The sequence below is a fragment of the Wasmannia auropunctata genome, unplaced genomic scaffold (genome assembly GCF_000956235.1).
Source record: "Wasmannia auropunctata unplaced genomic scaffold, wasmannia.A_1.0 LD334233.1, whole genome shotgun sequence".
NCBI classification, from domain to species: Eukaryota; Metazoa; Arthropoda; class Insecta; order Hymenoptera; family Formicidae; genus Wasmannia; species Wasmannia auropunctata.
In genome coordinates, this window is record NW_012028657.1 from 29392 (window position 1) to 51879 (window position 22488).

General features: G+C 43.1%; 1 protein-coding gene across 1 annotated transcript in view; it reads left to right on the forward strand.

The window, feature by feature from the left end:
• Positions 1-9015: 9015 nt before the first annotated feature.
• Positions 9016-22488, forward strand: part of LOC105459009 (rho GTPase-activating protein 21) — a 30914-nt gene continuing 17441 nt past the window's right edge. The window contains exons 1-9 of the mRNA XM_011704668.1: positions 9016-9114; positions 14600-14791; positions 15370-15609; positions 16656-18318; positions 18691-18777; positions 19631-19849; positions 20007-20084; positions 21232-21349; positions 21673-21783. Coding sequence (XP_011702970.1) covers positions 9016-9114; positions 14600-14791; positions 15370-15609; positions 16656-18318; positions 18691-18777; positions 19631-19849; positions 20007-20084; positions 21232-21349; positions 21673-21783 — 2807 coding nt within the window. The remainder of the gene's footprint in view (positions 9115-14599; positions 14792-15369; positions 15610-16655; positions 18319-18690; positions 18778-19630; positions 19850-20006; positions 20085-21231; positions 21350-21672; positions 21784-22488) is intronic.

The window sequence follows — 22488 nt, forward strand, 5'->3', positions numbered from 1 at the left end:
TTAAGTCGCCACTGCTCCTATTTAATAAATAGTTATTTTTAACTAAAACAATATGGTTATTTTTAAATAAAACAATGGAATTTAACCCAAATTTGGGTTAAATTTGAACTGTTTTAAATTATTTAATCCCACTGGTTTAGTTAAAAATAACTATTTATTAAGTAGGAGCAGTGGCGACTTAACTAAGGTTAAATTTGACACTATAGATTTAACAGTGTACAGCGTCAAATTTAACCTTATTTTATAAGTCGCTACTGCTCCTTAATAAATAGTTATTTTTAACTAAAAAGTAAAATAATTTAAAACGATTCAAATTTATCCTAAATTTGGATTAAATTCCATTGTTTTATTTAAAAATAACTATATATTAAGTAGGAGCAATAGCGATTTAATAGGGTCAAATTTAACACTGTAGATTTAACAGTGTTGTCAGAGTAGGGCAATCCTTTTATCTGCAGATAATGAGTCAGTGTCTATCGCAGATTATTAAATCTATAGTGTCAAATTTAACCTTATTCAAGTCACCATTGCTCCTACTTAATATATAGTTATTTTTAACTAAAACAGTGGAGTTAAATAATTTAAAACAGTTCAAATTTAACCGAAATTTGGGTTAAAATCCATTGTTTTATTTAAAAATAACTGTATATATTAAGTAGCAGCAGTGGCGATTTAAATAGGGTTAAATTTGACGCTATAGAATTAACAGTGCACAATCGCATTTTCCTATTGGCTGCTTTCTTTTCCTTTCCGATCGCCACTTTTGACTGATTTGGTCTGTCATTCAATAAGCGCTCAGTGATTCTTTAATATAATCAGTTTCTACACTTACTTTGTTACACTGTTAAATGTATAGTGTCAAACTGAACCTTATTTAAGTCGCCACTGCTTCTACTTAATAAATAGTTATTTTTAACTAAAACAATAAAATTTAACCCAAATTTGGATTAGATTTAAACTGTTTTAAATTATTTAACTCCATTGCTTTTGTAAAAAAAAGAACTATTTTTTAAGTAGAAGCAGTGGCAACTTAAATAAGGTTCAGTTTGACATTATAGATTTAACAGTGTAGATCCAACGAAGAACCAAAGACAAGATCTAAAAATTACACGGAAAGAACGATTAGCTGAAAGATCCTAAAATTTAGCTGTATACAGTTCTAAAAATAATTTTGTTTGAACCATCAAATAATTATGTCGGAAACTCAATTGAAGAGCTGCAATGTTGCAAAAAAAATGTTGACATGTTCTAGCAACCAGTTTGAATTTCCTACGTAATTATTTTGATGTTCCAACAAAATTATTTTTAGATCTGTATATCCAGCTAAATGTTAGCGGATCTTTCAGCAAAATCGTTCTTTCCGTCAAAAATGGTGGTTTCGTGATAGTCTAATAAGATCCAGAGATCTGTATCATCGAGAAATCTGAGAGAGACTCATCGCGGCCGCGAACACATACATTTCAGAAAATCGATGAGCCGTGTAAACTTATACGATTTGACGGCCACTTATCGCGAGTTAAACGCTCCTCGCCCGAGGAAATAAATCACGATGCGCACAATCGTGCCGAGAATCCCTCAAGAAGATTTTCGGTTTAAACCATCCCAAGAAAGAGAGAGAGAGAAAGAGAAAGAGAGGTGCGTATGCTCCGAGAACGGTAAATGTGCGCGCGCGCGCGATGGCAGTTTGCGTAAATAAGCAGCTTAAAAATAGTTCACCGAGTGTGTTATAACGGAGAGCAAATAAAGCCTATCCGCGCTTTAAAGCCATGGAGTACTGTTTTACGAAAATTTCCCCGAATTTTCCGTCTCGCCTCGCGCCGATCATCCCCCGTCCGCGTTGTTCGTTTATCGCAGCGCGGGTATGAAAAATTCTTCTTTGACGGAAAAATCCTTGAGACGGGCTTCTACGTGGGCGTTTTCGCGTCACTTTACTGGTGGTACGTAAATAAATTTCGCTCCCTTCCCCTTTTCCTCCTTGACTTGAGAAAGGAGGAGTATATATTTTGTATGAGAGATTCCTATCCGTAAAACCAGAAAACTGTTTTGCGGTTCCGTGTGTTCCGACTGCACGCAGTGCAGTCGGCCGTCCCACCCGGCATTTGCACGCATTGCGGCTGTATATACGTTTTATCTCACGCGCGCGTTTTCACCTTACGGTGAACTGCATCAGGCGGCGACCATGCAGTAAGTTGCATGCGGTTACATGCATTGTTCCGCCTGTGCGTCTTGCAGAAGGTAATCTTTCTTCAAAGCGCGCTTACTCAAGTCCGTCCCGCGTTGACCCATGGCATAATCACGCACAACGTATACCATTATACGCGTGCGGGCTCTCTCTCTCTCTCTCCCTCTCGCGCGCGCGCGCGCGCCACAATGCATGCTCATCGATTAACTTCTTCCGATCGGTCCACCCACCGTGTGTGCGCCTGAATCTGCTTACGATGACGCAAATCCGGCCGACCGGTCGCGCCGCACTGGGGAGCATCGTGCGTGCGTGATGGTCTTCAATGAAAAAAAAGAGGAGGAAAAGGGGGAGAAAACCCAGGCTGCGTCTTCTCTTCGAGAAAAGGAAGAAAAAAGACGTCCCTTGTATGGCGTCGTAAAGGGCAATCTCGACGACCACGTCGTTACGAAGTTAATGAGACCCGGATCGAGCGCTGTGGATATATCCCTTGAGTTATACAGAATATTTCGAATCGGATCATCTCGAGTCATCTCGAGAACGAACTCCCGCGGGAATCTGGCTAAACGAACTTTGCTGCAAAGTACTCGTGAAGTCGTAAAATGCTGCGCATTCGCGCGACACTCACGACACTTAAATTACAACTAAATTACGACTAAATTATGATTAAGTCGCAACGTCGCGTCGTCTCGGGGCACTCGAACGCGCCCGCGGTCTGCGGGACAGAAAACGAACGAAGCGGAGCTCAATCGTCGCGCGGCGATTTGCCTCGCGAGCGCGTGTCCTCGTTCGGTAGTCACGATCTCCGGTGAAAAGAAGAGACATTCTTGAGAGGCACTCTTCGGATCCCTCCCCCCCTCTCATCCTCCCCGTGACAGATGCGATCGTCACGCAACACTAATTAATCAGTCGCCGCCGCTCCACTCTCGTACCTCTAATTCGATTCCAGGCTACGCCTGCAGCCCCTTTGACCGCGCTTTCTGCGTCTTTTTTCCCCCTCCGTCTCCTCTTCTCTTTCTTTCGATAGAAATTTCAGTCTACGGCGGTTGCGTTCGGTTTCATTCCGAGTTTAGAAAATATGGGTTACGTACCGGCTGAAAGAAAAAGAACAAAAAAAAAGCAGACAGCGACTCGTGCCGATCGCTCGTGTGCGCTCGCGTGCGAAATATTGCACGCGGGGTTGTCTGTCGCAACTGCACGCTCACGAGAGCGTACGTCGCGTCGGCTGTCCGCTGCAGTTGGCCGAGCGCCCTTTTTTTTTTTTCATCGGCACAGAACGAGAGAAACGTCGAAGGCTGTCATTCCGCCAATTCGCTTTTCACGCGAGTATAGAGGACGGTCGAGACGCGGCGCGGGCGACTCCCTTCGCGCTTCCGGCGCGCATCGCGCGCGACGCGCGTTTCTGCGGAGCTATCAGCTCGATCATCTCGCGAACCCGATGGGACGGGGAGGAGAGTCCGCCAGTCATTTACCGAGCGAAAGGCATAACGTAACGGTCGACAAAACAGGAAAATTAAGAAGACACATCCTGTAATTTTGCCCCAGTCTTTGACCACATCTCGTTCTCCATCGAGAAACTGATTTCGAAATCGTCTCAACCGCCGCGTGTATCAGGAACGAAGGGAAGGAAAAAAAGAGAAACGTGAAGAATTGCGTGTTACACGGCTCTGGAAAACTTTTGCTCGGAATATGACTCGGTGGGAAACGAGTTCCTCGATTGAAAGCTGAAAGTTTTATTTTCTCCGCACAGTCAAATTGAACGTTTTCTTCGAGGGCCTCGCGAGTTCGTTCTATACTTCCAATCCTACGTATCCATTATTATTGAAAATGAATAACAGAGTTGTACAGAGATCTTGCAGGGTTTTCATCTTCCTGTATAAGAAAAAAAAATGTATTAACAGCATTAGCCGACAGCAATCTAATTGAAAACAATCTACTTCATTCAATGTCAGTATTAATGAAACAAATAATAATTTATTGAAACATAAGCGTGGCATATTTGTTTTATTATTTTTGTTATTGAATTAACAAGATTAGTTTTAATTAGGCTGCTGTCGATTTATAGAACGTTTATTTTTAAGTACAAAATCTTGTAAAAATTCCTTCTTTTGATTTACAACAAAAGATACATTATTTTATGCGACCAATACATCGCATGTTTCAGTGGCAAAAGAATCTCTTGCAGATACCCACAATCGAAGATTTCTTTTTTATTCAATGTCAGTATTAATGAAACAAATAACATTTTATTAAAACAAAAGCGTGGCATATTTGTGTTATTCTGTCATTGAATTAATAAGATTATTTTTAATTAGGCTGCTGTCAGTTAAAAGAACGTTTCTTTTTAAGTACAAAATCTTGTAAAAATTCCTTCTTTTGATTTACAACAAAAATTACATTATTTTAAGCGACCAATACATCGCACGTTTCAGTGGCAAAAGAATCTCTTGCAGATATCCACAATCGAAGATTTCTTTTTCATTCAATGTCAGTATTAATGAAACAAACATTTTATTGTAACAAGAGTGCATTTGTTTCATTAATTCTTTCATTGAATTAACTATTTTTAATTAGACTGCTGTCGGCTATAATACTGTTAATAAAACGTTTTTTTTTTTACGTATGTATAAAATTGTGTAAAAATTCCTTCCTTTGATTCACGACAAAAATTACTTTATTTTGAGCGACCAATACACATCGCGTGTCTCAGCAGCAAAAAGAGTCCCTCGCCGAGATCCGCGATCAGAGAATTGATCGACCGGTTTAACTTTCGCGGATGACGAACTTTCGCGTTTTTTGACCGTCGAGTGTCGTCTCTGCTGCTGTCTGTGTGTCACGAATTCGACCGCAACCTCCATTAAACTTATCGTTATGACGCACGCAGACGCTTTCACGCGCGAACCATTTTGATAAAGTATTTCGACAAACTTCTCGTTTTCGACACCTCGAAACTTTATGTAAAACTTTACTTTGTACAAATGTGTTTTTTTTTACTTTTCGATATCTTTAAATGAACAAGAGGCGGAGAGATTCATTGGTCTTTTTATATCCCGTCACCAATGCCAGCTCATTCGAGATGTCGCAGAGTTTTATCAGTCGCGTTATTATAACGATTTGCGTTCGATCGCCGAAGCCAAACAAAACAATCGGTCGAGCAAACCGATTGGTCGGATGAGTGATCGCTATAGAGATGAGATCAATTTCAATATTATAAATAGTATTTAAAAAATCCGAGTTAAATCTAATAATAATCAAGTTTTATTTTCTGGAATATGAGTAATATTTGTAAGAAATAATATTGCATTTGCGAAACAATCGATTCTATAAGTTACAAATTTCGAATTTTACAATTAAATGTAAAACGAGTATTTAGGATTCAAAATATATATCTACAAATAGCTTCTAAAAAATCGAATTTTTTGTAAATGATTCTCGAATTCTACGAATAAAGTTGTTAGTATAAAGAATGTAACGTGAAAAAATTGTTAACAATTTTTATCTTTAATCATATTATTGTTATATTTAATTTTAGTCATTCATAATTATCTCTCAAAAAATACAACATAAAAATAATTGCTCCGTATAAACGTTTCGATTCCAAACAACATAAAATTTCGGGTGAAAAGTACTCTTTACAGAGATTTGAACATATTTGCTCTGGGCTCTGGGTCCCACTTGAAAGTACTCTTGTTTTTCGAGATATCATAGAAAGTTTTCGAACTCATTTCGTCCAGGTTCGAGCAGTAGTACTTTCAAGTATACTGCTTGACTTTTACTTTTTGAAGTACCTACAATCATATGCACAGAGTTTAAAACTACTCCAGCAAATTTGTACCCGTTATAAGAAACACAATCCCGTCGCTGGCGATCGTTTGGGAACATACAAGTGCCGTTGGCACGTCAAGGGAAGACAAACCGATAGACCATCTGAGTAAAGAAATAAAGAGTTGAAAGAGCGCGATACTCCACTGTGCGTTCTAAGAGGGGCGGATATCCGTGAAAGAAGAAGAAAAACAGGAGTACCGCGAGAGGAGTGAAAGAGAGAAAGAGAGAGAGAGAGAGAGAATAACTCGCGCCGAGCCGAGAGGTCCAGCCGTCGCGATCACCGGTGGGTCGAAAACGCGCGTGCCGCGCGCGGCTATCGTCGAGGCGGCTGCTGCATCGTTGTTTTGTAGGAGGTGACGATAACGATGACGCGACGTCGTCAGGAGGGAGTAATTGCGCATCGTGCTCGCGAATTCCCCATAGGGCCGCCGCGCCGCGCCGTCGGACGGCACAGCTGGTCTGATCGTGGCCAGTATCGCCGTGACCATCGCGCCGGTTATGGCCGCGAAAGACGACAACCTCCGCGACGCGACGTGACGCGACGCGACGCGACGCGACGTGACGTGACGTTCCACCGGCTCCAATTTTTCCGCCTCGGAGTCCCATAAATAATCGCGCGACGGCGACCGGCTCTCTGGTTGCCTCACCATTGACGAGGTCCAACTTCAGCGGCGGCGATAACCGATGTCGATCGCGACGGCCGGCCCGCTTGGTCCGCTGCATACCGCGGGAAATTAATCTTCTAAGAGAACTCGTCCGTCATCTCTCTCTTTCTCGCGATATAAAGCGTTTCACGCTTGATTGAGCCACGGGTAAGTCGTTCGACGCCCCGATGCGAAATTCGTCCGGCGAGGAACATCGGCCTCTTCCTCCGAGAAATTGAAGTCAAAAGCGCCCTGTACAGGCGCTTTTGACAGCAAGAGCGTGAACGTCGTTAGAAAATAATGCACACCTCTCGTCAATTTTTCAGCGGAGAACGGATCGTTTCCCAAGATACTAAAATTATAAATGTAGAACACGAGTCCTGGGGTGGCATTAAGCATTCAGTGGATTGCGGCTGTCCTCCTAACCTTTAGTGTGGGCGGAGGGGATCTATTTTTAAAAAATCTTACAGCTCTTTTTTTTAGTAAGATTTATTATAATTCGTTGTACATGCAGGGTTGCCACAGACCTGGAAAACCGGGAAAACCTGGAAAAGTCAGGGAAATTCAAACTGGTCAGGGAAAAGCTGGAAAAGTCAGGGAAGGATATAAAAGAGCCTGGAATTTTGAACTTTGCTCACAATTTCCTTAAAGGGATCATTTGTTTTATCGACGAAACTCAATAATTTTTGCATACAACGTTTTTGTATGTATTGCTTTTTTTTATTTGAAAAACCTTTTTCAGAATTAAACTATAGACAATAACAAAATGATTTTGTATAATGAAAATCGAACAAATTTTCGAAAATTACGATTTTGTTCGAGACTTACACATATCTCTGTTATCGCAATCGAAAATATTTTGAATATTTAGCGATATTAAAGAAATGTCTGTAGGAATTTTTTTGCTTTTATCACTGAGTTTTGTCTGGTCCCCAAGCAACGGACAATTCAGTTAGACCGAAAGAATTTTTTTCTGTAGTTTAATGTATAACATTAATGTCAAAGTGATGTTAATAATTTGCTGGCCTGAATTTGCATTTGGTATTATATTATGTTATTAAATTCTAAATTTATGTTGCTTTTAATAATATAAGTTACCTTTCGTACATAATTTCCCTTTCTTGTATTTTCTAAACATTAAAATTTAGAATTATATATTTGATACTGATCATAGCAAATTTTCCACTGTTGTCTGAAAATCATGGAAAAGTCAGGGAATTTCAAAATTCATATTTTGATTGGCGACCCTGACATGTCTCGTGCCTCAAAAGGCAAGGCTAAAGGGATATTGGTCCTCTCCAGGCTTGGAAAGATTCCGGGGCATTTCGCAAAATCGCACGATCGATTATGCGTTCAACTCGGGAGCCTCTTGAGAGATTGTATAGATTTGAATTGTACGCCGGATGTGATATTCTTGTCCTCCTGGAGACCAACCGATTTCACACTCGCGGCGACAAAGTGAATCTACCGCGCCCTTCTTTCGCTTTTCATTTATTCGCGAGGGAGAGTGCATCTCGTCACACGAGCGAGTAGCACCTAATTCCTTTTCTCCTTTTCCTCCTCGGTCAGGAGTTCTCTCCTTTCCATTTTCTTTCGGCAACGCGCGCCACGGGCGAGGTCGCATCGTCACCGTACAAGCATTCCGCCTTTTAAATGCGACGCGTTTAAGGTTCGCATTCGCCTCGATTCGAGACACGTCCATGACGACGTAAAAAGGAAACGGCAACGCGCGCGCGCGCTCGGTGTGTGTCCGCGAAATCTTTTTTTTTTTTTTTCATTTCAAGATCGACGAGTCGTGTGAATCGAGCGATTGATCAATATACAAACGGACCGAGTGTGGACAAAACGGACTTTTTTCGCATTTTTTAAGCATCTTGTGTACAAATGAGATAAATAAGATAAATAAATGATGGCACGTTTGAATTTCTCCGGAATTTCCGTTTTGCGATGCAACACGGGAAAAGTTAGCGAATCGATCTATCGGTCGTCGATCGCGGTTGCTCCTTATATAAGAGCCGCTGGTAAAACGAAATTACGTAAGCCACTTGCGCGCGGAGGAACGCACTGAATCAAGTATTAGCACTGATACAAGGAAAACGCTCGTGAATAAGCGCGCGGCGATTGGCGTAAAATAGGAATAGTCGCTGCGCGTGGCGTGAGCGCGAGAGGATGATGCCTTCTAAATCATCGTATTGCTCACGCGATTAGAGCTGATTGCGAAATTTCATGCGGTCAAATTCATTCGATTATATACGCGAGAGGAGAATTCCGTCAGGAATCTCTTCTTTTATCTCTCCTTGAAGAGCGAGGCGATCGTTCATTACCGCTACATATCCTGTTTTTAATAATCCGCGCCGAGCTCCGAGAATGGCAGGATGGGTACTACCGGGAAAAACCGGAAAAACCTGGAATTCTCAGGGAATTTCATTTTTGCCCTTGAAAGTCATGGATTCTCATGGAATACTGGTACTCAGGGAAATTTTTGGAATTTTACTTTTAAATTTAATTTTATCCCTTTAGAAAGTAAACGCGGCCCCATACCAAAGGCCCCTGATATTGAAAGTTAATTTATTTTTAAATTGACATGTACTACATAAAGACTCTCTTCAATCTAAAAAAAAAAACGATAATCCGGAAATAATAAATCAGGCATTAAGAGTCTAATAACGTAGAACTTGGTGCGTGAAACAATTTAATCTTCACATACGTATAGTTACATCTCCATACAAAATCTTTCGTTACGTTCGAAAAATTTTGTATGGAGATGTAACTATTGTACATATGAGTTATTAAATTGTTTCACGCATCAAGTTCTATACGTTATTTTTTAGAACTCTTAGTGCCTAATTTGTTTTAAAGCTGTATTTTGAGAAATTCTCTAATCTTACTTGGAACTTTGAATAAAATTCCTGGAAAATCCGAGAATTTTCAGGAAATTCTTTTACAAAATTTGAGTACCCACCCTGAATGAGGATCGCTCGTTACGCTACATACAACAACCATGGCCGTGGCGGCTCTCGATATTTCTCTCTCGAAGTGATAAACAAACGACCGTATAAAACGCCGCCCGGAACTCGGAGGTTATCGATGTCGGAACTGCGCACCGCGCGCGCGGTGCTCGTCGGCTCGAATAGGCGGAAACAGGCGAGCGCGTCTCGCGGTCAGCGCAAAAGGATAACAGACCTCGAATCAAAAAGATTGGAAACCCCCTCGCGAGCGTTGGCGTGAACCGGTTTGCGATCGTTAACGGCTGATTAAAAACTTTAGGCGAGGTTTCCGCGGGATCTGGAAGGAGCTCGCCAGGCGAGTCCCTCCGCATGCGTTCTCCAAGACCGCGAGATAATGTTCCCTTCTTCACAATCTATTTTTTTTTTCTAGAAGTTTTCCTTGAAGCACCTATGACCCTCGAATGATTAACGAAAGACGATAACAGGCTTGTGGCAAATCAGTAATAATAATATCTAATAATCTGTATTGCAGAACGTATATACGATTTAACTACACAGTTGGAAAGTCTATGTTGAAAACACATTTTATGTTCCAAATGGTCCATTTAAAGGAGGATGTTAAAAAAAAGAACAATTTTGGCCCCCAATGGTGTCAGTAAAAACAAGTGTTTTTTTATAGATTTTGATCTCCCGAATACGATAGAACTATTAAAAAGTTCGTAGCGCTTGGGGAAAAAATACCTTGAAAATTGAGCATAAACACAGCGTTTTTACTAAATACGCTCTGTTTATACTCAATTTTCAAGGTGTTTTCCAAGCGCTACGAACTTTTTAATAGTTCTATCGTATTCAGGAGATCAAAATCTATAAAAAAACACTATTGTTTTTATTGACATCTTTGGGGGCCAAAGTCGGCCCTTTATTAACATTCTTCTTTTTAGGTTAATTTACCATAAAATGAATAAAATGAAATAAAATTAGAAATATAGATAAAAAAAAAGTTACACAAAAAATGTTACACTTCGACACAATTTCGAAGCATTTTAGAAGCACAATTTTTTCAGTAAGCATATTCCTTCAGTAAAATTAACACTTATAATATGTTAAATTAACATACATATATATAAACATGTACGTGTTTTATTCAGAATTTACATTTTAAAATTATATCATTTTTATTATTTGTTTACAAATTGTGTTTCAACATTAAGAAACGTTGAATATTATTTTAAGACTGCTAGAAAAGATTCAAATAACACAATTACATAATGTTAAATTACCACTCGTATGTTACTTTGAGCTATTAGCAAATATTCCAATAAAACAATCACATTATGTTATTAAATTACCGCCCGTATACGTTAAAAATGTAACACAAAAATTGTTTGCCAAGAATGTTATCACGAGGAATGTTATTTCACGCGTGCATGCGCAAATGGTGAGGCGCTAACAAATTAAGTGTCAGTGAAAGAAGAAACACGAGGCGGAAACTTTATTCTTCAATTAATTTCAGGCGCGGCGAAGGAGAAATTTGATTTGAGGTTCAGTTATAAAAGTAAAAGTTGCAGGATGAGATAAACGATTGTACGCTCTCATCAAGAGGAGAAATCCGTTTTCCAAATTGGCAGTTTTACAGTCGCGCGACGCGACATCCGGTAACGCAATAATAGCGACGTGCCTTAGCCGAATGTATAGGCTTATTTGACGAAGTACATACTTATATCGCGTCGAGCGGATGCCCGCGCGCGTATGAAGCCATCGCTCGTACGCGGCAGCGAGGCACTTTTTACGCACGCACGACTCCCGCTTGCAGGTCGGCGGAGGGTGAGAAAATGAGTTCGTTAATGTGCCTATACTCGCGCGACCTTGCGCGGCGCGGCGTGTTCCCTCTTCTCGCAAACACAAGTGGATTTCAATGTGCATACGTAAATATACCTCTCTTCCTGGGCCTGTCCCCCTCCCCCTCCCCCCTCCCTCTCGTCACGGCTCTCCCGCGACTTCCCGGCCGGGAGAGTAAAGACGTGTTTCGCGAGCGATATGTCGGAACGTCGCTGATTTACCGATGCGTGACCGGAAAGGCGGGCAGGCGGAGGAGTAGGAGGAGGAGGACGAGGAAGAGAAGGAGAACGGACGGTCGGACGGACGGACGGGACACGCGTGTCCGAAGACACGTCGCGGCACGAACCGTGTCCGTGCGTAATTATTGACCGCGCGCCGCACACTCCGCACGGTTTGGTGACCCACTTGCCGTCGGTTGACAACGCCTATTCTCTTCTGACCTACATCGTCATCGACGCCCGCGCTTCACGTCCGCGCGCGGCCGCCGATCTGTTTTCCGCATGGCGCACACACACTGCAGGAGGGAACCACCGAACACATCCGATCGACCGACTTCGCATCGTCCGCGAGATAGGTACCGGAAAATCGCGCGCGACGCGAAACAATAACGGCGGGGTTGGGGAGGGGGGGAAGGAGGAATGGGGTATTACGCAGTCACCTCGACCGTCGCACACGCGGACAAAAATCCCGATATCATCGATTCCCCCTTTTATTCGCCCCGGCGCGGCGGTCGGTCGGCCTGCCGCGCGGTCGCGTTTTATTCGTGACCGTCGAACGGGACCGGGTTGTGAATAAAAAAAAAAAAAGAAGATGCCTATCTATCGACAGGCATGCAGGGACGTTTCGAAAGGGCGTATAGAATACCGTTGATACACCGCCGCGCCGCGCCGCGATACTCCACTCTCCGCGCGAAATGCATGCGTTCGAGCGGATTAGATAAACGCGGAAAACCGCGAAGTGCGCGCGCGCACGTTGATCGTCTTATCACCTCGTTCCGCCGACCATTTGCTTTAATTTTTAATCTTGCTCCTCGTCTTCCTATATTCGAGATAGGAACATTTCCGCGTGACGAGTTATCTTTGCTGCTGTGCAAATAAAAGAGAGAGAGAGAGGGAGAGAATTCGAACACGATTATTTTATTTCGAAGGGAAAAAAAAATTCTCAATCTCAGTTAATCTCTTCGAGGTCTTTAGCGTTCGCTCCTTAGGCTCTCACGTCCCGTTGGACTTTCCTCGGACAATCAATTCTGTCTCGGTGATGACGAGAGTATATATTTCTATCCTTGCGCCCGCTTCCGCGAGTCCCGCTTCGAGCGATGCGAATTCCGCTCGTCCCGATCCCTAGGTGCGCATTACCGCAGCCGAACTCGAGCCGCGTATTTTTTGGCGTTTCGCCAAATTTTACTCGACTCGGCTCGGCGATCAGCGCGAGAGCGAAAACGCGCGCGCCTCGAACGTCTCGATCTCCAGCTCTCCGCCGCCGCCGCCGCCGCCCGCGCCGCCTTCGCCTCCGGGAGTCGGCTTGGAATAATTCTTGGCCGATATCCACGAGTCTGTCTGCCGCGTTTTCGCGTTGCACCGACTTTCCTAGTATTAGTCGGCCTACCCAGACGGTGCAAATCGAGAGGAGAGGAGAGATAGAGTGAGGGAGGGAGAAAGAAAGAAGGAACTTGATCGATGTTCTACAAATATACAATTCGCCGGTATATATATTTGGAATTCTATTTTGGTAATTCGAGCCTAATCTAGCCTTCAATATTTGACAACCGTGCCGATGTTTGTTAGCCGTTCGAAGCGACGATAGCTTATTAACACTCGCGTTTACGAGTGTATCGGAAATCTCGCGGCGCGCATGCGAGATACGCGTATATTTTTTTATTTTATTTTCTCAGTTTCACATGTGACGCTTGGAAGCACAGTCGATTTTTTAAATTTCTCAGTTAGTTTCTTAGTTCTTTTATAAATATGACAATTGCTGAGATTTTTTATGTTTAGTGATTCGTATAGTTATGCACTATTATTTAACATAACGACAAATTGACCTGCATCAATGTTACACTGAGGATGACCAGATGGATGGCCGAAACGTTTGGCAATAAATCTACATACATGAAATAAAAGAGTGCTATTCACTTAACTTATCATTGCGCACCAATTACCACGCTGATTCCCATTAGCCTATTTTTTTTTAATTGTGGAATTTTACTGGGAATCCTTACACTTATTATCTTTTTTTTTTTTTGCTGATTGCTCACCTCGCGCGTTCAAGTGTGCTTATCATTAACATTGAGCGAGAGATCAAGATAGTCGAGTGATTTAGATGATAGCGCTCGGAAAAAAAGAAACGTCTAAATATCAGATGGAGAACAAAATAATATGTCAAATACAATTGTAATTACATACCTTGCGAGGAGAAAAGAAGAATACAGAGAGCCTCAATTTGCATTTCTTCAATGGAATGTACACTTGGCTGCACACATTAGTCATTTCAATTTTAAGACCTTCCTAAGAACGTCTGATGTAGTCAGATTTATTCTTAATCGCCGCTTTTCCAGGTAAAGTTTTCTGGCACAAGTGAGCGATTGCTTCTTCTTCCAAGGATTATTTAAAATTAGGATTAATTAAAAATCGCTGACAAGTTTCAGAAGTTGAAAAAGAAAAATCCAACATTTATTTCTTGAGCGCGGAATTCATTAATTCAGTGGAACTTGACTTCACTTATTAATCATTTTGATTTTAAGACTTTTAAGAGCGTCTGATAGAAGTATTTTAAAGGAACATATTCTTAATCAATTTTTAATCCGTGCTTTTCCGTTTACAAAGTTTTTGGCATAATTAAGTGATTGCTCCTTTCATTATTGATTAACAAAAATGAATTTTGGAAGGAAAAAAAGAAGAAAGACGTTTATTTCTTCAATGAAATACCTGATTATGTTCATTTCACTTTTAAGACTTTTAAAAAACGTCCGACATATTAAATGTATTTTTAAAAGGACATATTTTCTTAATCGGCGTTTATTAAAATTTCTGGCATGACTAAGCGATTGCTTTCTCTTTCAAGAATTAGTGACTTAACGAAAATTGCCGACTTTTGTGGAGAATTTCTTAAGAATTCATCAATTAATTGTATAATTAATAATAATTGATGAATCGATGTTTATATAGGTAGGGCACTCATCTCCCCCGCCACCAGCGCCGAGTTCGGGCCCCGGTCCAGGAGATCCGGCGTCCCCCAGATCCGCTCAGAAGGAGAACTCGCCGCCTCGTGGCCCTCGCACCCTGCTGCTCCGGCGCAGCGAGAATGGCTACGGATTCACGTTACGGCATTTCATCGTCTATCCGCCCGAGTCCTGTTGCGTGAGTATTCGTGCACACAGTAAAAAACATTTTGTATTTATGTTGGAAACGGTCCACTTACATTTTTGTTAAAATTTTGTGTCGAATTTTTAACATATTTGCTTGTTAAATTAACGTAATGTGATTATGTTATTTAATTAAATATTTTGTGTTAAATTAATATTTAATATTTCTCAGTGTCAAAATAACATACAATTTATAAGTATACAATTTATAAGTAAGCGAATGAATAACGTAAAAATAAAGTAGTTTTAAACCGTAAATTCTAAGATAAATGAATAAAAAAATATACACTTAATTTTACATGTTAATTTTACTGAAGAATAATGTTTCCGCAATTTGTTTCCAAATTGTATTAAAGCGTTACATTTTTTTGTATTAATTTTTACATAATGTTTGTGTTACTTTCCAGTATATTCATCTTGCATTAAATTAACACAAAAATTTGAGTGGACATGTGAGATGTGTTAAATTTAACACAAATTTTTCAACTGTGTACTCTCGAGCGAGGCTTCTTCAGGCTATAAAAAACATCGACCGAGAATGAAAGGAGATCCCTTTTCGCGCATGTATTGCAGATGCTGCCGGGACACGAGCGGACCAAGATCGACGAGCCCATGGACACGATCTTCGTGAAGCAGGTGCGGGCGAATTCGCCGGCGGCCGAGGCCGGACTGCGCACCGGTGACCGCGTCGTCTCCGTCGACGGGACGCCCACCCGGGGCGAGCAGTACGCCAGCGTGGTGCAACGCATTCAACAAGCGGGACCGTGGCTGCGCCTCCTCGTGGTCTCCAAGGAGGACGACATTTTGCAGCGGGTACGTTAAGACTCTTGCATCCGCGCTGAGTGCAGGGTGTCCAGCGGTTCTTGAATGTCCTTGAATTCTGGAATTATTAAGGAATTTAATGTGTTCTGGGAAATTCTTGGAAAATCCCTGAAATTTCGGGACTGACCTTGAATTTTTGTCATTCTTTTATTTCAAAAAAGATTGGATCGTAAAAAAGGAAGAAAGAAATATTTCTTGCGCGTGTGCAAGAACTATTTGTCGATAACGTTGGTAATGTCGTTTTTGAAAAAGCTCTCGTTTGTGGTTGCATAAACCCTTAAAGATGCAATAAGGCAAGCAATTTGTAAGGTAATATTATTCTAAATTTGTTTGCATTTTAATTGATTCGTCATACAGAATCCTAATTTGAATACAAAACGTATATAATATTGCGCAAATCAGTAAAAATTAATTAATTTTAAGTAATGAAAATTAATCGATCTGGAAAAACTAAGATTTTTACCTGGAATGTTCTTGAATTGGCTAACCGAATATCGCTGGAGACCATGGAGTAACAATTTTCTACCCGCAAAAATGCCACCTGTCTTCCGTTTTATTTTCGGTGCATATATTTTATTAACGATACCATCGTTTATTGATTTATCAATTTCTCTCAGCTTCCAGCTTTTCTCTCGCTTCGCGATTCAATACTTTCTCCGCGCAGCGCGCGCGCGCGCGCTTTTTTATGACTACGATAAGAACAAAAAATTTTGACCCTAAATATACACACTTACTTTTTGTGTACCAACCGGTTACCATACAAAGGTCTGGATCCCGTTAATCTTTTCATAGTGCTCCAGAAAACCGCATTGCAATAATTTTTTTTTTAAATCGCTCGTAAATGAACCAAAGAAATACGTCTATTCACTTATTGTTAGAAGTAGTCTAAAATCATAAGTCCCGAAAAAGACGTGACTCGTCTATTTATTGATTCTAGCAATAATAGTTTCGAAATTTCACTACGGGATCTCAGACACTCCGCGGAGTGTCTCTGGGATAACACGAATAAGAGATACCCATCTTTCTAAACTTTCTAGTACTTCGGCGAGACGGCGCATAATCCCGAGACGAATCAACGGCCGCGGCTACGCTCACCGGAGAGACTGTCGCAGAAGCAGCGCAGGTCTGTGAGCAGCATGATTCCGGGCGGATCGCCGAGGACGCGGCAGTCCTGGGTCTGCTCTCTGCCGTCGTCCGAGAGCCCAAATCATCATCACGAGGAAGTGACGTGCAGGATGCCGCCGTCTCAGGTCTCGATCGTGGACTCTCAGATCGCGAGCGCGTTGCAGCCACGGAGGGGTTTGTCGGAGGCGAGCGCGTTGTATGATCTCTCGGAGGACTCCCGAGTTCCGGGGAGAAAGCTGCCGTTGCTGCGGCACGAGGACAACAACGTCGTGCAGCCGAGCGGCCGACTGTCCCTGGACTCCAAGTACGATCTGTACGACCGGACGCGGCCCGAGTCGGTGTACTCGCGGCCGAGCAACGAGCAGCTGTACGACCGGATCAACGATCCGATTTACGAGCGCGTGCGCGCCAGCGAGCACCATCCGCAGCACTACTACCAGCCGTCGTCCCTGCTGCGCTACCCGGTGTCGCAGGCGGAGCCGCAGGTGCCGATCTACCGGCCGATCAAGCGAATGGTGACGCGACGGGCGAGCGAGGGCAGCGGCAACACCCTCGACTCCGAGACGGCGAGCTACGGCAGCAGCATCGACGCCCTGAGATCGAGCGAGTCCAGCAGATTGAGCATCGAGTCGAGACGGGACTCGTCGCCCGCCGCCAGCAAGGAGAGCACGTCCCCGTACGACTCCAACTCGACTCTGACCGGCAACGAGTGCTCCGACGACTCCGTCATCATGAACCGGCTGCGCAAGAGCTTCGAGCAGAAGGCGGAATTTCTGCGGCGGCCGAGTCACCCGATCGGCTGGTCCCTTGACTCGGCGACGTCGCTACTGCCGAACTTTGGCCAGTCCTCGGTGATCCACAGGGAATTCTATGCGAGGCCACAGAAGCTCCAGAGACAGATCTGGCCGCCCGGCCAGAACGAACAACAGCAGCAGCAGCAGCAGCGACAGCAATCCCCCACGAGGAGATCTCAAGAGAGGAATGCCAAGACCAGTTTGGTGAACAAGCCGTCGAATCAGAGCGTGCAGAGGATAAAGGACGTGGACTCCAGCTCCGAGTACTCGAAGCCGCGGAACGATCAACAGTTCGCGGACAATCAGTCCGCGGATCACTGCTACTCGCCGTCGCTTCTCTACGACAACGAGCACGCGAAGGAGCAGCAGTACTCGCGCGGCACGAGCAAGGGCAGCTTCGTCAGCATCCTGTCGAGAATACACGAGAACGTCGGCGCGAGTCAGCAACAGGCGGCGCAGGAGACGCGAAACAGCTCCTCGTCGCTGCCGTCCTCTCCGGTGCCGGACAAGAAAATCAGCGGCGACACCAGGTTCCCGGTGCCGCCGCAGGGCCTGCAGATAGTCTCGCGGCGCGCGAAGCAGTTCGAGTCGGGTCGTCTGCTGAGCGACGAGGACGAGCCCGCTGGCGATCGGACGAATCTCTACAGGAGCGAGCTGTCGAGATTGTCGAACAAGAGGAGCGTGCCGAATGTGGCCGTGCGGAAACGGGAGTTCGAGTCTAAAGCCGAGAATCAGGACTTGAGGAGGCTACCGGCCAGGGAAACGAAGTCTCTCGACACTGGTAAGCGTCCGGTCGAAAGTGCCTTTCTATGTGTTTCGAGTCGGTGCCAAAATGATTGGCGTCAGCCACGAGATTTGTCAAAGTTGAGATTGGAACAAAATTGAGGCAAAGTTATCACTACTGCCTTCAACATATTTATTTCTTCCGTCCGAGGAGAAATGTTATTCTCAATACATAAAAACTTTGACGTTTTATTTAGCACGGAACTTCATGAGAAAGCGACAAATCTTTTGCGCCAACCTTAATATCGCATTCTAGATTCCTATCGATCCACGCTTTCATGATAATCGCTATGAATTTCGCGGTTAATTAGGATTAGATGAAATTAGTGATGCTCAGATCAATGCTCAGTAAACAAGTGTCGTCGTTTAGGTGCAGTATTTACAGGCAACAGAATAATTCCTATAGGAAGCAAGCATATCCATTGCGAGCCACCGGCCGACTATAGAGAGAGCGAAGGTAGATAAAGTTAAGGAAGCTGTGTCGAACGTTGTTTGTGCATTGTCGCCTTGTGCCGCTCTTTTGTGCTGTCAGTGACTCGTTTTGCATTCAGTGTGAGCGCGCGATCGCGCGACGTGGCGTTAATAATAAACTCGTATTACGAAGTCGTTAATGCGATAGAGATGATATAACGAAATTAATGCGCCTTTCTTCCCTCGCTCGCTTCTCACGCTAACTTAGAGACAAGAGTAACACGCACCTCCATCCCTGTGGCGCGCAATGCGACGTCTATACAGACTATATTAGACTTGAGACTTAAGATTTAAGAAAGTCCATTCAACCAATCACAATCGATTATTCTTCTCGCATAAGATGAATAATCCACTAATTTTCTTAAATCTTAAGTCTTCAAGTCTCATTGGAGACGCCGCTTGACAGGTAAAATCGCAATCAGTTTTAACAATTTGGTCGTTTCAAAACCGTTTGAACACGGACCGACACGCGGTGTCTACCCCGAGCGGAAGTAACCGGATAAAAGCCGATGATATATACCGGAATTTGTCGACGTTAACATTATGCACAAAGGAGACATTAACTGCCCCCTTGCACCCGACGTTTTTGTGTTGCTGGCCGTGCTTTTCTTACGGATATGTCGGCTATTCAAAATAGCAACCCCAGACGTATCCGCCTGGCGCTTCTGCACAGCGACAACAACGCACGCTATATATATACTTTTACTTCCGTTGGCTATTAACAAAGCGGATAGATGTTGCTCGCACTCTCGTTCGCGTACAAGAAATATATAATAATATACCGCCGTATATACGATAATAATCGCCTGTAATAATCGCCCCGTCGTGTAATCGAGCAGACGTGCCTGCTATGGAGACGGAATCGGTGCGTTTGAGGGCACGCAGCAACAGCGCGGAGTCCTGGGAGGCAACGAATGGCCCGGCGGCGCGGAGCGGCGCGAGGCATACGTGGCAGACCGCCGCCGAGGTGGAAGACGGCGGCGGCAGCAGCACCGAGGACAACAGTAAAGCCTATCGCAACCAGGACAATTACTTGCAGTCGGCCAAACTGCAAATCGGTTGGTATCCCGCCCCTTCGGGGGCCGCTACCATTTAGCGCTACCTTTGCAGATATACATACATACATCGTGTGCACACACGACACTCACACATACCTACGTTACATAAAGGTCGAGCATAAAGCGTTAATAATCGTCCCATTGATTTCTCTTTCAGCGCCAGTCAATGGTTCTTCGCCCAACGGCTCGACCAATAACGCCGCGGTACTTAGGCGACAGAAGAACGCACAGATCAGTGAGTTTTAAACGATGAGGATATTTTTATACATTACAGTGCAATTATTGCGACGCATGCGTCAGGCGCGCAGAGGACGAGAACGCGTTTTATCGAAATTATTAAGCGCGCGCGCGATTGCACTCCAGAAACTTTTCTCTCTATCTCTTTCTCTCTCTCGTAACGTAATAAATCAGTTATTTAAAGGAGAGACGCCACTTGACAATACAATACTGCTTATAATTCAGCGTGATACCCACGCAAAAAGAAGCCATTGTTTACACATGTGCATTGAATTATAGCAGTATTGTAGTTTTGAGCGTCTTTTTAAATAACTGATTTATTTATTGGTCGAACGATTTTAAAGCCTTCATCAACGGGCATTTATGCAATCATAAATCTATAAATGTCAAAACTTTAAAACATAATCAATTAGGAGTGATTGAAGTAAATTGAGAGAAAGGATGCGTCACAATTGCAAACGGAGTAGGATGTTAAAAAAGGGTCGATCTTGGCCCAAAAAGGTGTACAAACAATAGTGTTTTTTATAGATTTTGATCTCCTGAATATGATAGAATTATTAAAAAGTTCGTAGCGCCTTGGGAACACCTTGAGAATTCAGCATGAACACAGCGTTTTTTTTACGCTGTGTTTATGCTTAATTTTCAAGGTGTTCCCCAAGCGCTATGAACTTTTTAAGTTTTATCGTATTCAGAAGATCAAAATCTGTAAAAAATGTGTTTACTTTCACCTTTTGGAGCCAAATCGACCTTTTTTTAACGACCTTTTTCCTTGTTAAAAAAGGGGCCGATTTCAATCCCCAAAGGTGTAAGTAAAAATAATAGTGTTTTTTATAGATTTTGATCTGAATATACGATAGAACTATTAAAAAGTTCGTAGCGTCTTGGAAACACCTTGAAAATTCAGCATGAATACAGCGTTTTTTTTTTTTTACTAAATACGCTTTGTTTATGTTCAATTTTCAAGGTGTTCTCCAAGCGCTACGAACTTTTTCATAGTTTTATCGTATTCAGAAGATCAAAATCTGTAAAAAAACACTATTGCTTTTACTTACACCTTTGGGGGTCAAATCGGCCCTTTTTTAACGTCCTCCTTTCATAAAACAAACGAGGAAAACGATATTACAGTCGGCATAATCGTAATTTAGGTGACGAGGATCGTGCGACCAGGCGGGTTTCGTATCTGAAGGCGACGTGGGGCGAACGGATGCACGTCGACAGCGATCTCGAGCTCAGCGATTCCGAACCCGTTCACATTCACAGAAGGTAAATGATATATCTTTCGACACGCGCGTTTCCGAGTCTTTTGACGTCGTCGCGGTGACGACAATTTCAAACGCGGCGTTGATTTCAAATCAACCGGCACCGAGATCTGTCCTTCTTTTTCAAACGCACAAAGCATATTGACGTCGACACGACACCGTTTTTTTTTTTTCCCCCTCTTGATTGCTTCTCACACGAGATTTGCTCGCACGCAAGATGAAAAATAACGAGAGCAACATTGGCAATTGCATACGTTGGTCACCTGTCGAAAGGTGTTAAAACTTGTAAGTACGTACTCGAAGCTTGCACCTGTCCGTGTTTTCCAGTGCGCAAAGACGATGGCGGCCGCCGTTGTTTCCGAGCGATATAACGCCCCTGCGACGCATCTTTGAGGATATGACGCAGGCCGCGTCCTTACATCGAAACTCGCACCATCGGTGAGGGCGAAAGATTTCCGTTTGCATAGCACGGAAAGAGAAAAAGAGTTGCATTATCTATGCTCCGCGTCTCTCCTCCTCCTCCAAGCTATAATTGTATCTACGTCTGTCCTTGCCCTCTCTCTTTCTCTCTCTCTCGCTCTCGATCCGCTCTCGTCTCGTTTCTGTACATGTACGTTTGCGCTGTCTACCTGCCTGTAAACGGTGGCGAGTGATGACGAATAATCGCCAAGTTGCAATGCCGATAGAAGCATGAGAGTTGTACCGCATTTCGTGTATCATCTTTCAGCGACATTTACAACGCAGAATTTCAAAAAAAAAAAAAAATACGACCGTTGCACTATTTTCCATATAACGTAGAAGAGATTGAGAAATCTAGAAACTATTGCTATTGAAAGGATTTAATCTGACAAGAAATAGAATAAAATTAAAAAATCGGAAGCTTGTTCATTTGAATGTCTCCTTAGCGAAACGAATTATTCAAAAGAATTGCATAAAAGAAATGCTTCTATTTACTGCGCTCCAAATTTAAATTTTAAAAATTGCATTACAGAGACTTTCATGTGGAAAAAATGCATTCAAGTCAGGTGAAATAAAATCAAATGAGCAAAAAATTACACAGCTCGAAATTGGAGATGAAAATAACGAGTAGGAAAGCGTAGTGCGTCAAGAGAGCTGATAATTTCCCAATAGAGATATAAACCG